Source organism: Nerophis ophidion, linkage group LG16 (genome assembly GCF_033978795.1).
Source record: "Nerophis ophidion isolate RoL-2023_Sa linkage group LG16, RoL_Noph_v1.0, whole genome shotgun sequence".
NCBI lineage: Eukaryota > Metazoa > Chordata > Actinopteri > Syngnathiformes > Syngnathidae > Nerophis > Nerophis ophidion.
The window spans coordinates 15,813,251-15,828,479 of NC_084626.1; the positions used below are offsets into that span (position 1 = coordinate 15,813,251).

General features: G+C 41.3%; 1 protein-coding gene across 2 annotated transcripts in view; it reads right to left on the minus strand.

The window, feature by feature from the left end:
- LOC133535021 (glutamate receptor-interacting protein 2-like) overlaps positions 1–15,229 on the minus strand; it is a 240,489-nt gene that overhangs the window by 25,038 nt on the left and 200,222 nt on the right. For both annotated transcript variants that reach the window (XM_061874424.1, XM_061874423.1), the window contains 4 exons: positions 8,863–9,021; positions 8,544–8,690; positions 6,270–6,456; positions 2,021–2,166 (listed from right to left, as the gene is read on the minus strand). In XM_061874424.1, the coding sequence (XP_061730408.1) occupies positions 2,021–2,166; positions 6,270–6,456; positions 8,544–8,690; positions 8,863–9,021 (639 nt within the window). The remainder of the gene's footprint in view (positions 1–2,020; positions 2,167–6,269; positions 6,457–8,543; positions 8,691–8,862; positions 9,022–15,229) is intronic.

Below are 15,229 nucleotides of genomic sequence, written 5' to 3' on the forward strand. Positions count from 1 at the left end.
AGTTTGAAATTATGTTATGGTCGGTTGTAGGTACACCATGTTTGTTAGTTGAAGTTTGTCCATCTTATTTTCCAGAGACTGAATTATTGCCAGTACAACAACCGGAAAAGTTAGCCTTCCTTTGATAACCACGCACCGGAGTCTATGGTCGAGTTGGTTACCTCCACGTTGTCTGCCATACTTTAGTTTCGGCTTGTTGTCATCTGTTGGTCTGAGCGTCTGGTTAGCATTGCATGCCAGCCCAGAGAAGGACTCCAGCATAGCTGGGTCGAAAAGTCCGATATTGCTGCGCTCTTTCAGTTTTTTTTAGTTCGCTCCATCATAAAAAAAAAACTTTTCAGACTATGTCCTTCGAGCTCTGCATAAGAAGGTGAGGGAAATAAGTCAACACTTTCACATAATGTCAACAGTTTAAATATCTAAACTTGTGCTAAAACAACTTTATATCAACTATGCTGCTTTTAAAGCCGATGTTTTCCTTTGTAGTATCAATAAAACTACTTTTTAAATCGATGTTAGACCAATGTACTGTAATTTCCGAACTATAAGGCACACTTAAAATCACTTTGTTTTCTCAAAACTCTAAGACCTCGAAGCTATTTTTTTTTGGTACAGGGTGAAAATAATAAGTGTGACCAGTAGATGGCAGTCACACACAAGAGATACGTGTAGACTGCAATATTACTGAAGTAACCAACGGCAACATTTTATATGTTCTATTGAAAATATAGAACATTACACACGGCGTTAAAAAATCTATCAGAATGATTTAGTACAACTTTGGTAAGCTATGAAGCCGTATCGCTTGATGGATTGTACTGTGCTTCAACATATGAGTATTATTATGGTATGTGTATAAGGTAAGACACATTAGCTTCCGTTTTGTTTTGCAATATTATGTAAAAGCAACTTTTCTTTCCTTCTGGTACTTGCTGATCTGTATTTGGGATCTGCATAAGTCCTGAAATATTGTGCCCGTCCGCCTTTGTAGTCCATGGCAGCACCGCAGTCGATAAGCTTCTTGTTTTTCTCTATCTTTTTGTTATGGGACATTCATCCTCCACTGTTGCTATTTCTAATATAGAGTAGGGTAAAGTTCTTACTTATATCTGTCAGTAAACTTGCCATTAAAGTGCTAAAACATACCGGTGTAGTGAGTTTACATTATTCACCAGAGGAACTTTAGTTATTAGACAGTTTTGGTCGGACAGTTTTTCAAGGGACGCATTTCCGGTGGATGAGGAGATGCTGCTCCGTTATTGATTTAAGTAAAGCCTGAATGTCATTAAAACAGTTAGCCCCATCTTTTGACACTTCTTCCACTTCCGTCCTTGCACGCTACACCACTACAACAAAGATGACAGGGAGAATACTCTGCCGAAGGTGAATCACGTAAATAAGACCGACCACAAAACATCCAGAAGCGACTGGCAGAAAACGGCTTGAAGATGATCTGCAAAACATAATTTATGCAACATTTTGACCAAAGAACCACCATTACATGTTGTGTAGACCACAAGGAAGTGTTTTACATTTAGAAAAAAATAAATGGGTTATGATAAATGGGTTATACTTGTATAGCACTTTTCTACCTATTTCTTTTTAAGGAAATCAAAGCACTTTAACACTATTTCCACATTCACCCATTCACACACTAATGGCGGAACTGTCATGCAAGGCGCTAACCAGGGCCCATCAGGAGCAAGGGTGAAATTTCTTGCTCAAGGACACAACAATAATAATATGACTCCTTTAATGCGCCCTTTTATCTTATAGGGCCTTATATATATATATAAAAAAGATTGAAAAAAGACCGTTCACCGGCAGTGCGCCTTATAATCCGGTGTGTCCTATGCTCCGGAGAATACAGTATATCTTCCAGAAAGCCAACTTGCCAATCACGGATCAATTTTCTTCTATCTGAAGAGTGCAAATATATATTGATATATCGATCAATCGTTACTCCCGTACGCAGGACCTGAATGTTAGTGTTGACTAACATATAAAAAGGGTGACACACCTGCCACATCAAACTCAATTTCCAGTGCCACTTTGTTGGTAAGTGCCGCGTCTCGTAGAAGCTGATTGGCCTCCTCCAGGGTTCCGTCCTCGGTGGGGATCCCGTTGATGGACTGGAGGCGGTCCCCGACTTGCAGAAGGCCACATCTGCATGGGCAACATTTACCATGGAGATGTTACAATGAAACCCCAAAACTTCAGCCTTGTCGATTACTGCATCTAGTTCTTAAAAACAAGTAGAACTATAATTAGACTGAGAAAGAACACAGACCTGTGCCGGCTTGTTATCACAGGCTAACTCTGCTCAACACTGATTCGATGATAATGTGTGGAAGTGGGTTTGAGTCTGGGCAGGACAGCGAGTTACATACACATTTCTGATTGGTCTGAAATGGCAGGCAATATTGTTGCACTTCAGTCCTATAGGTGGCAGTAACGCACTTCAGAAAGTGTTGCCACACATCACACACAGCAGGCTTTTTTTCTCTCACTACAGCGCTATTTGCAGGATTTGGTGGGTCACTACCCTACTTGGCCACAATGCGATCTGTTTATCCATTTTTCTACTGCTTGTCCCTGTTGAAAAACGTGGGGGCTGCTGGAGCGTAGCCCAGCTGACCTACAACTTGGACGAGTCTGGCCAAAATGTAAGTTGACAGATAAAAATAAAAATATTTGATCCGCAACATCTTTCTGCAAGGTTTCCTGGAAAAGTTATACATCCTTTTTTAGTGCCATCCATCCATCCATTTTCTACCGCTTGTCCCTTTTGGAGTCACGGGGGGTCGCTGGAGCCTATCTCTAGGCTCCCTAGGCTGGCTGTCCTGAGTCGGGACCCAGGATGGACCGTTCGCCTGTGTATCGGCTGGGACATCTCTGCGCTGCTGATCCGCCTACGCTTGGGATGGTTTCCTGCTGGCTCCACTGTGGACGGGACTCTCGCTGCTGTGTTGGATCCACTTTGGACTGGACCCTCACTGTTGTGTTAGATCCACTATGGATTGAACTTTCACAGTATCATGTTAGACCCGCTCGACATCCATTGCTTTTGGTTCCCCAAGAGGGGGGGTTACCCACATATGCGGTCCTCTCCAAGGTTTCTCATAGTCATCATTGTCACCGACGTCCCACTCGGTGTGAGTTTTCCTTGCCCTTATGTGGGCCTACTGAGGATGTCGTAGTGGTTTTTGTTGTGGTTTGTACAGCCCTTTGAGACACCAGTGATTCAGGGCTATATAAATAATCATTGATTGATTGATCTCAGCTGCATTCGGGCAGAAGGCGGCGTATACCCTGGACAAGTCACCACCTCATCGCAGGGCCCTTTTTTAGTGTAATAATGCAAATAAAATGCAAACAAAACATAGCCTCTCGCCAAAGTAATCAAAAGCAGCGTTTACATTTTCAAAATGAAAATCAGTCAGAGCAACACAGGGTTTTTAACAATCATGCTGTGTGTTTAAATGCTTGGAAGGTTTAAGTGCATTTGTTTTGGAATCACCCTGTTGCGCGCAGAGGAAGATGTCTATGTGTTTATTGATTCCAGCAGCTAATTAGTGCGGTTTGATGAAGAGTGGCCTCAGGAGGCAACAAGTCAACCAAATGTGTGCCGGCTAGATCAGTCAGCACACACCCACACACGCACAAACGCACTCACGCACACACATGCGCACACACACACACACACACACACACACACACACACACACACACACACACACACACACACACACACACACACACACACACGCGCTTGTATTTGTTACCTTCTTGAGACCTGATAAAAATGCATACCTCTTTAGGACCAACCTTTTTGGATATATAAAGATTTGTATAACAATATATACATACTATGTATACATAAAAAAGTTTCTTGTGAAAAATTTGTTGGAATTTCACAAGAAAAAGGTGATAATTTCACAAGAGAGACAGTACTATCATACAAGTTGTAATTTTACTCAATGGAAGTAAAAGATTTACAAGAAAAACTGAACATTTGTGCAATTATAAGATACAAGTTTGAATTTTACTCAACAGTCATAATTTTACAAGAAAAGCTTAAAATTTGAGCAATTTTATGAAAAGAGTCGTAATTTTACTCAACAAAAGTCACAATTTAATAGGACAACTTTAACATTTTCGCAATATTAGAATAATAATCTGAATTTTACTTGGCAAAATTAAGACAAAAGTCAGAATTTTACTCAAAAATCAGCTGAGATAGGCTCCAGCACGCCCCGCGATCCCAAATGGACAAGCGGTAGTAAATGAATGGATGGACACAAACAAGAAAAAAACAGCAACAATATAAAGTCATAATTTTATGTGACAAATGTCACCATTTTGCATTCAAAATTAATATTTTTACGTAAAAAAGTAATAATTTTACAAGAAAAAATTGCAATATTACAGAACAAGAAAACATATGATAAATTGTTCCCAATTTTAGAAGAAACAAGTCAACACATTGTGAGAAAAAGAAACTTTTAGGTAATTTTGGAATTTTTTGTTCGTAATTGGTTTTTAATCTTCATTATTTACTTCAAGTTGTTACAGGATGTCTCTATTTACATATTTATTTAGTTTTATTATTTTTGGCCAGAGGGGGCACATTTCAATTTCTTACACACACTTGTTATGTCATATGTTGGCCAGAGGGGGAGCACTTCAAATTTTTACATAAACTTGTTATTTCATAAGTTGACCAGATGGGGAGCACTTCAAATTTTTACACATACTTGTTATTTCATATTTTGACCAGAGGGGGAGAACTTAAATGTTTTACACACACATGTTATTTCATATGTTGACCAGAGGGGGAGCACTTTTAAAACCGACACACAATCAATTTGAAATAACCCTCCTGTGGAGAGGCGGAGCCGACGAGCCGACAGCGGGCCAGGGCAAACGGTGGTCCTGCCCAAGATGGCGGCCAGGAGGCGGAGCATGCAGCAGAGCGGAGAGGCGGGGCACGGCTGGAGCGACACTACAGCCATCAGAGTCAGGTGCGTACACAACACACCTGTGCTCAATCCCTGCATCTTCTGCTGCAGCATAAAAGGGGAGAGGGAGGAGGAATTGTGGCAGAAGTAGGAGAAGGAACAACCGGCATCAACGACCACGAGAGCGACGAGATCGGCCCTGAGCAAGATGAGCCCCCGCAGCAGAAGCAGCCGTCGGCCACCGAAAGGTGCGCCGCGACGAGCAGGAAGAGCCGGCGAGCTAGAAATTGGCACGACCGACTGTCAAGACAATATGTTTATTGAAATAATAAACCCGAGTCAAACCTGTTACGATGCGTCCTGTATCGATCGGCACTGCAACCCACACGAGGGCGGCTGGAGACCCATCACACCTCCTTTTTGGGACCACCCTCATTTTGGTAGATTTCACCACCAGGGGTGCAAATGAGACATTCCCTATTAGATGCAATGGTTTCCAATTTGGGACCAATTTATGTCCTAACAATTTATGTCTTAACTTGTTCACCGGCCCTCATATGGAAGGTTCTTTTCCTTGTTGATGTCTCAAGAAGCGTAGAAATACAAGAACACACACACACACACACACACACACACAGGTCCATTAGGTTGACTGTGTGGTTGCACGTTGTGCTTACATCAGCAGCGCATAGCAACACTGCATCATACAAGGTTTGACTAAAAGGCTATTACTGTGCATGTCACGTTCAGGACCACTTGTCAAAGCACTCGACCACCCACTATCTCCCACTGCCAGCCAGGGTGTAATGTTTAATTAATGCTTCATTCAGATTTAATTTATGTAGTAAATAGCTGCCCTGAGCCATCACACATGCTTCCATGTGAGCCCTGCTGCAAACACCGTGGGATATGTAGACATTCAGCGTTGTGTATTTACACAAGGAATCTGACCGAGGAGAGCAACTCCTAAAAGGGTTGAGCACAGTAAATATTTTGCAAGGTAGTAAGAAATTGAAGGTGCTGTGAAATAAAACCAAATGGCGTATTTGACTCATGAGGTGTGTAGATGTGTTCGGGCTCACATGTGATTGTGTTGTCTTGTTTTCTATGTGAGTAGATGTTTTATAACTTGTCGATATATTTTTACCACAGATGGAAAATCAATGATAGCTAGATCTGGTGCAGCCATTGGTTACTAACATATCTTGCACACTGTGCACAAACAAATAGAAAAAAAAGAAAAAAATAATAATTCATATTATTTCCAATTTGTCTTTTTCTATGTATGTCCGTCCAAAAGACACTCACCTTTCCGCTGAGCTGTCGGGCTCGATGAATTGGATGAGGGGGGGTGCGGAGAGGGTTTCTGTAGCAAATATTCCTCCCTGCAGCTGCACGCCAAAGCCATTGAGTGGATCACCTGTCAGGATGACTTCGCTGGTTTCCACATGGACAACCTGCCCACCCGGACCCACTGAACTGGACGCCAGCGACACTAAATATGCCAACAAAAGATTAAAGTTCCTTAATTCATAACAAATCCAAATAGCTAAAAAATACCATCAACGTGACAATGAATATTTAATGAAATGCTTTGGAATTTTATAACAGGAGAAAATAACACTGGTCTAAGAACAGACCCTTGTGGACCTCCACAATTCATGGTTTCCATTCATAATTTATCCCAAACCCCAAAACCAGTGAAGTTGGCACCTTGTGTAAATCGTAAATAAAAACAGAATACAATGATTTGCAAATCATTTTCAACCTATATTCAATTGAATAGACTGCAAAGACAAGATACTTAAGGTTCAAACTGGAAAAACTTTATTTTTTGCAAATATTAGCTCATTAGGAATTTGATACCTGCAACATGTTTCAAAAAAGCTGACACAAGTGGCAAAAAAGACTGAGGAAGTTGAGGAATGCTCATCAAACACTTATATTGAACATCCCACAGGTGTGCAGGCTAATTGGGAACAAGTGGGTGCCATGATTCGGTATAAAAGCGGCTTCCATGAAATGCTCAGTCATTCACAAACAAGGATGGGGCGAGGGTCACCACTTTGTGAACAAATGCATGCGCAAATGGTCGAATAGTTTAAGAACAACATTTCTCAACCAGCTATTGCAAGGAATTCACCATCTACGGTCTGTAATATCATCAAAAGGTTCAGAGAATCTGGAGGTATCCCTGCACATAACATTGAATGCCCATTACCTTGGATCCCTCAGGCAGTACTGCATAAAAAAAAAATATCAGTGTGTAAAGGATATCACCACATGGGCTCAGGAACACTTCAGAAAACCAACTTCAGTAACTACAGTTCTTCGCTACATCTACAAGTACAAGTTAAAACTCTACCAAGCAAAGCCAAAGTCTTTTATAAACAACACCCAGAAACGTTGCTGGCTTTACTGGATCCGAGGTCATTAAAGATTGACTGATGCGAAGTGGAAAAGTGTTCTGTGGTCTGACGAGTCCAAATTTAAAATTAATTTTGGAAGCTGTGGACGTCGTCTCCTCCGGAATAAAGAGGAAAAGTCCCATTCGGATTGTTATAAGTGCAAAGTTCAAAAGCCAGCATCTGTGATGTTATGGGGGTGTATTAGTGCCCAAGGCATGGGTAACTTACACATCTGTGAAGGCACCATTAATGCTGAAAGGTACATACAGGTTTTGGAGCAACATATGTTCCCATCCAAGCAACGTTATCATGGACGCCCCTGCTTATTATACAGCAAGACAATCCCAAGCCACGTGTTACAACAGCGTGGCTTCATAGTAAAAGAGTGCGGGTACTAGACTGGCCTGCCTGTAGTCCAGACCTGTCTCCTATTGAAAGCCTAAAATACAACAATGGAGACCCCGGACTGTTGAACAACTTAAGCTGGACATCAAGCAAGAATAGGAAAGAATTTCAGCTGAGACACTTAACAAATTGGTGTCCTTAGTTCCCAAACGTTAACTGAGTGTTGTTAAAAGGAAAGGCCATGCAACACAGTGGTAAAAATTCCTGTGCCAACTTTTTTGCATTGTGTTGCTGCCAACAAATTCCAAGTTAATGATTATTTGCAAAAAAAAAAAGTTTCTCAGTTCGAACAATGAATATATTGTCTTTGCAGTCTATTCAATTGAATATAAGTTGAAAAGGATTTGCAAATCATTGTATTCTGTTATTTCATTTACGAATTACACAAAATGCCAACTTTACTGGTTTTGGGTTTTGTAGATTTAATCTCCTAAAACCTGGCGTCCACATATGTGGACATCATATTTTTGGTTGTGTAGACCAAAATACAACTTTTTCTTCTACAAGACCCAGGTTTCCACTTACAAGGACATTCTACCTCTAATTAGTGGTGGAGGAAGAGTACCACATCATGTTAGTAACTAGATAACTGAAAACACATCCGAAAATTCAGATGGCAACACTCAACTTATTTTTTTTTTACACTCATTAGGCTCAAAGTAGCCTAAATAGACAAAATAAATAAAAAATGTATGCCATACAAGAGTTTGGCTCTTAGGGCGCTAAAACAACGCAAGTGTCAGTGCAAAGACATTTGAGTGATGCTCACAAGAGCTTTTGTGGTCCTTCTTTCTGTGTCTGCGTTTGAGCAGCGAGTTCCTGGGGCTCATGGGGACAGTCTGCCTAGGCAGAGTGTTGGCGCTCTGACTGCTGGGGCCCGACGTGGACCCTGGAGAAAAACTGGCCGACACCAGAGCTGTACACAAGGGAGAGGCGTTCAGTTCGGCATGGAACCACCGGAAGGTGGTGCAAAATCTCCAGTTTAGGAGCTTTTGTTTGTATTACGTTCATTCGCTGACAAAATTTTAAAAAATGTCAGCGTGTGTGTGTGCGTGCGTGTGTGCTTTTGTGTGTGTGTGCAATCTCACACTTGCAGTAGTCGAGGTTGTTGTTGATGGCGTTGTTGTTTGAGGCGGTCCATGATTTGTGGAGGGTGGAGCTTGTGCTGTAGTGGGAGGAGTTTGTGGAAGGGAGGAAGTTTACACAGGGGTCCCAGGAGTGCGGGTGGTCTGACTTCTGGACCTTCACTGAAATACACACATACAATGACAACAACATGTGATGATATAGTAGCAAGATCCCAGTATGACGTAGAAAAACACTCGGAAAGTTTCAATCTCCAACAGGCCCTACCGCCCAATATTTAAAAAAGCCAATAAATCCTGATAATTCCTGAAAGCGTACTCAAAATCCACCCATAACTATCTATGAAATGAAAAGAACTGAGTGAACCCTCTTGTCAGCCATCCACTGTCTTTGTCTCTGTGGGTGGAGGCGGGGCCGCAAGCACACAAACACAAAAGTTCAGTTCAGTTCAGTTTCAGGTTATTTCGAACATGCATACAATACAATGTAACTCATCACATATTTCCAGTTGTTTTATTAGAGCATGTCTGAAAAGGAGTAGGAAGAAGCTGAGCTTATTTAATCCTACCACTTTTCCTACCATAGCAATTTTATCCTATTTCCTTGTTCTCTGTAACATAACAGTGAACAAAAAATAATAAACAAGTAATATACCATAGTAAGTAAATACATATTAAATACATGAATAATCTTTGTCTCAATTAAAAACAAGACAAAAAAAAAGGGTTCAAGATGTTCATCATAATTCTTGTTCTGTGTCTCTTACATTGAAACAAATTGGTGCTTTGTTTGATTTATTTGGTTAATCGATTCCATAATTTAATTCCAAATACTGATATGTAAGTATTTAAGTGTTGTATGTGCATACAGATGTTTTAAGTTCGATTTTCCTCTTAGGTTATATTTCTTCTCTTTTGTTCAGAAGAAGTGTTGCGCATTCTTGGGTAGCAGGTTATATTTTGCTTTGTACATCGTTTTAGCTGTTTGCAAGCTGAATTTCATAACGTAAACCTAGGGTTTTGAAGTAGAAATGATCCGGATCATCCCCAAAACGTAATCCATTTTCCCATTTCCGACATTTCCTAAAAGCTTGATGAAACCCCACACGTGAGTAATCCAAAGTGGGCCGAAAGAAACAGAGTGGACCCTGTTGTCAGTCATCTACTGCCTTTGTCTCTGTAGGGCTGCTAGCAAACACACGCACTGAAACGTAAACATAAAGTAACACATTAGAAATAAATAATACAGATTTTTCATCTCCTGAAAGCTTCATGAAAATCCGCTCATTTTGCTAACCAACCAACTGACTGATTGACAGACAAAGCAATGAAAACAATTATGTAAGGATGTCAAAGGAGCAGTACGTACTTTAGATCAGTGGTCCCCAACCACCGGGCTGTGGCTCGATTGGCATTGGGCCGCAGAATCATTTTTTATTATTATTATTATTTTTTTCAACTAAATCAACATAGAAAACATAAGATACACTTACAATTAGTGCACAACCCAAAAAAACCTACCATTTTCAAGACCAAAAAAAAAAAAGATCCCCAGTTCTCCCTCCCCCCGCCAGACCGCGGGACAAATTATCAAGCGTTGACCGGTCCGCAACTACAAAAAAGTTGGGGACCGCTGCTTTAGATCACAAAAAAAAGGTAATACATGGGCCTAGTACTCTCATACGCTGCAAAAACAAATTTGTACATTTTACAATAAAAAACTGGCAGCTCAATCAACAGAATTTTATTGTATTTAAAAAAAACAACTAATTACTGTGAATTGAAAAACGGTAGCACCATTATTTCACGGTAAAATTCTGGCGACTGACTATCAATTTTTATTGTTAAATCTATGTTTTTTGTTTGTTTGTTTTTTACAGTGATGTACCATACAGTAATTGAAAAAAAACACTTGCCATTTAGATTTTAGCACAGGGGTGTCAAAATCAAGGCCCGAAATCTATGGCCCCGCGACCCCAAAAAGGGAATAAGCAGTAGAAAATGGATGGAAATCTATGGCCCCCTGGGTGATATTTGATTAGTATTAGAACCGGTCCACAAGCCACAGCCGCCTCCTGCTTTTTTGCACGCACCAATACTCCATCAGTGTTGGCACTAGGAATGTTCAAAATGGGGTCCCTGGGGACCCCATCAAGTCATAAAAATGGGGTCCCACATTAAATGTTTGCGGTCCCACTTTTTTGTAATGTTTTGAATACAAATTATTAATGTATTCATTTTCCTGTTATATCTCACATTCTATATCAGACCTGGGAAAATTAAGACCCACTGGACATTTCCAAAACATATTTTTTAGATCTTTAAAATGGAAAGTGTAGCTGCCATTATGATGTCTAGTGATGTTTTCTAATGACCGTAAGTCTTGAACTATACAAAGTATTTCAATGGTTGGAATCGGCGCTTTTGGATGATATACCAATTACTATGGTAATCTAACTATTTGCTATGGTCATCTCATTAGTTACTCTGGTAATCTACGTCACAGCAGCTCAGACGAGGCACCAAGCCATGTGAGCGGGAAGTGTTTCCACACACGTGAAAGGAGATTTTCACAACAAAGTTCTAAAGCTTAGTGATATATCAGATATATCAGATTCTAAGTGGGTTTAATTTGTTTGTTGCATTTTTGTTGTGTTTCACTTGATTGTGAAATGTGTCGATGGAAAGGGGGTGTGTGCCATTCATATATTATCAATATTCAGCATTTCATCCTTCATAGAAAAATGTAAAATTCCATTACGTTTTTGAGACAGTCTGTCATAATGTTTTTAGCATTCAATCAGACATTATTGTGAGGTTTTGTATTAGTGTTCATAAAAATAGCTATACCGACCCCCAGACATATGATTTTCTTTAAATGTGACCCCCGAGTCAAAATAATTGCCCAGGCCTGTTCTATATAGTGTTTTGGAAGAAAGGTTGTCATGAACTTTACTTAAAGGCTTACTGAAACCCACTACTACCAACCACGCAGTCTGATAGTTTATACATCAATAATGAAATATTGACATTGCAACACATGCGAATAGGGCCGGTTTAGTTTACTAAATTACAATTTAAAATTTCCCGTGGAGTTTAAAGTTGAAAACGTCGCGGAATAATGACGGGTATGATGACGCGTGTTTGTGACATTATTGGTTGGAGGGGACATATTAGCCCAGCACCACTTACGGCTAAAAGTCGTCTCTTTAAATCCCGCAATTACACAGTATTTTGGACATCTGTGTTGCTGAATGCTTTGCAATTTGTTCAATTAATAATGGAGAAGTCAAAGTAGAAAAATGGAGGTGGGAAGCTTTAGCCTTTAGCCACACAAACACACGGTGATTCCTTGTTTAAAATTCTCGGAGGTGAAGCTTTACTATGGATCAGAGCGGTCAAGCGAACATGGATCCCGACTACATGTCAACCGGCAGTTTTTGGTGAGAAAATTGTGGTAATAAGTCGCCTCTTACGGGAGATCAGCGGAGCTTCTGTCCTGCTGCAGCTTCTTCGTGACTTCCCTCAACACTTCCCTCAACACACCCGTCAAGACACCCATGGCCACACCCCTCCGACTATCAGGTACTATTTAACTCACTAAAACACTAGCAACACAATAGGCAGATAAGGGATTTCCCGGAATTATCCTAGTAGATGTGTCTAAAAACATCTGAATCGCCCTCACTGCAGTCGCCTTTTTTTTCTTTCCTTTTTTTATCTTCATCTAGTCCTTCTCTCTAAATTTCCTCATCCACAAATCTTCATCCTCGCTCAAATTAATGGGGAAATGGTCGCTTTCTCGGTCCGAATCACTTTCGTTGCTGAAGGCTCACATTATAAACAATGTGAGGATGTGAGGAGCCCTACAACCCGTGACGTCACGCGCACATCGTCTGCTATTTCCGGTAAAGGCAAGGCTTTTTAATTAGTGACCAAAAGTTGCAAACTTTATCGTGGATATTCTCTACTAAATCCTTTCAGCAAATATATGGCAATATCGCGAAATGATCAAGTATGACACATAGAATGGACCTGCTATCCCCGTTTAAATAAGAACATCTCATTTCAGTAGGCCTTTAATTAATTAAAAAAATAATCTAATAATAAAACACATTTTTATGCATATGTACATTTATTTTGTTATAAACATCTATTTACTTTCTTCTTTCCTTCATGGATCTAAACTTTACCGCTGCTGGTAATTGTTTTTCTATATTTTTATTGTAATATTTTCAGAATGTGTTTGTTCTATTGTTGGCCAAAGTAAGACAAAGAAAACAATCTGAAGTTGTCTTTACTTTTTAGTTTTAATGCCATGATTTTAATAGTCCAACCCTCGTGTGCACAGATTTTTCCTCCATGCGGGCCCTGAGCTAAAATGAGTTTGACACCCCTGCTTTAGCAGCTTCAGAAAGGGATTGGAGCGGTCTCCTTTTAAGAGCCTATCTAATCTTCCATAACAATCATAGCCATAGAACAGGAAATTGAACTTATTGAAGATGATTTCTCCAAAGAAGACACATTCAGATATCGTCACAAAGTATATTAGTCCGTGGAGGTTGTGTTGTGTATCAGTGACTAGACTGGGGGGAACTCTGCACCGCAAAGATCCTGACGAGCTTGGCTGCTTGACGCGTAATTCCTCACTCGGCTCTCTCTTATCTGCAGCCAGGAGTCTATAAGCCGGCCCGTCTTGTCACACTCGTCTAAGCGAGTACTTTTTTTTTTTTTGTTTCTACGCGGTAGCTGCCTCATCTCAGCCGGCGGGACGCGGGGAGACGAGACGGAAGGTTTTGACTGCTAATCCCTGCGAGGGATGCGGATGGTGACAAGCAAACAACGGCGGAGGAGGCAAACAGGAAGTGGCGCCGCTCATGCAAAGCGATGCACACGGGAGGGATTCACACATTGACATGGATATACACACAATAATACACGCTCACACACACATACACTAACCCTGACTTTGTTAATAAAACAATTGGATGAGGGAAGGGTTGATTAATTTGCTGTCACAACACAAAGGAAGCCGATGACCTTTGCGTGTGTGCAAGTGGAGATAATGTGCATATTTCCAATATGACCGCCAATGTTTGACTGCCTTTCTTAGTAACACTTTCAATGCTTTAAGTTTATTCATGTATTTTATTACAAGTTACTGTATTTTCCAGACCACAGGGCGCACCGGATTATAAGGGGCACCGTCGATAAATGGTCTATTTTTGATCTTTTTTCATATATAAGGCACACTGTATTATAAGGCGCATTAAAGGAGTTATATTATTTCATTTTTTTCTGAATCTAAAACACTTCTTTGTGGTGTACATAACATGTAATGGTGGTCCGTTGGTCAAAATATTGCATAGATTAGGTTTTACAGATCATCTTCGAGCCGCTTTCTGACAGTCACTTCCAGATGCGCCGTTTTGTGGGCGGTCTTATTTACATGGCTCACCTTCGGCAGCGTCTTCTCCCCGTCATCTTTTTTGCAGCGGTGTAGCGTGCAAGGACGGGGGTGGGAGAAATGTCAAAAGATGGAGCTAACTGTGTTAATGACATTCAGACTTTACTTCAAACAATAAGAGAGCAGCATCTCCTCATTCGGAAACAACAACACCGGACATGTGTCCCGTGAAAAAACGTCCGACCGGAAATCTCTATTAACTAAAGTTCCTTGGGTGAATAATATTGTAAGCTTCTTACTCACAGTTCCCACAGATGCACGCTGGACGCCAGTGGTTCAGGTTTGAAAGTAGTTTTAATATATTCAGTTTTTCAGGATCACGCTTTTCTGCTCGACTTTTCAGTCTCACCAACAGAAGCAGGTCCCTCCTCCGCTGGCCGTTTACTGTTAAAGACAACAGTTGATTAGATCAGCGCGTACCACCTGCGACATCTAATCAACTGCTAGCTGCGTCTCGCCGTCCTGCCCATGCCACGCCCCCGTCTGAGGGTGCACTGTCTCCAGCCACCCAGACAGGGTCGCTGATCTTTCTACCTGCAGTGTGCTAATCACAACTTCCCTCCACATACCTCCACCTCCAGACTTAGGCCGGGCCCAGGATCCCCCCCCCCGACCCCCCCGCCTGAGCGCGGGAGAGGAAGTCTGCCACGACCATCTGCACTCCCGGCCTATGGACCAATCTGAAATTGTAGGGTTGTAAAGCTAGATACCACCGGGTGATCCGCGCGTTGGCATCTTTCATGCGGTGGAGCCACTGGAGGGGCTTGTGGTCCGAGCAGAGGCTGAATGGGTGTCCCAGCAGATAGTACCGGAGGGCACCGACAGCCCACCGGATGGCGAGGCACACCCTCGCCACCGTGCTGTATCTGGTTTCCCTTTCCGAAAGTTTCCTGCTGATGTACA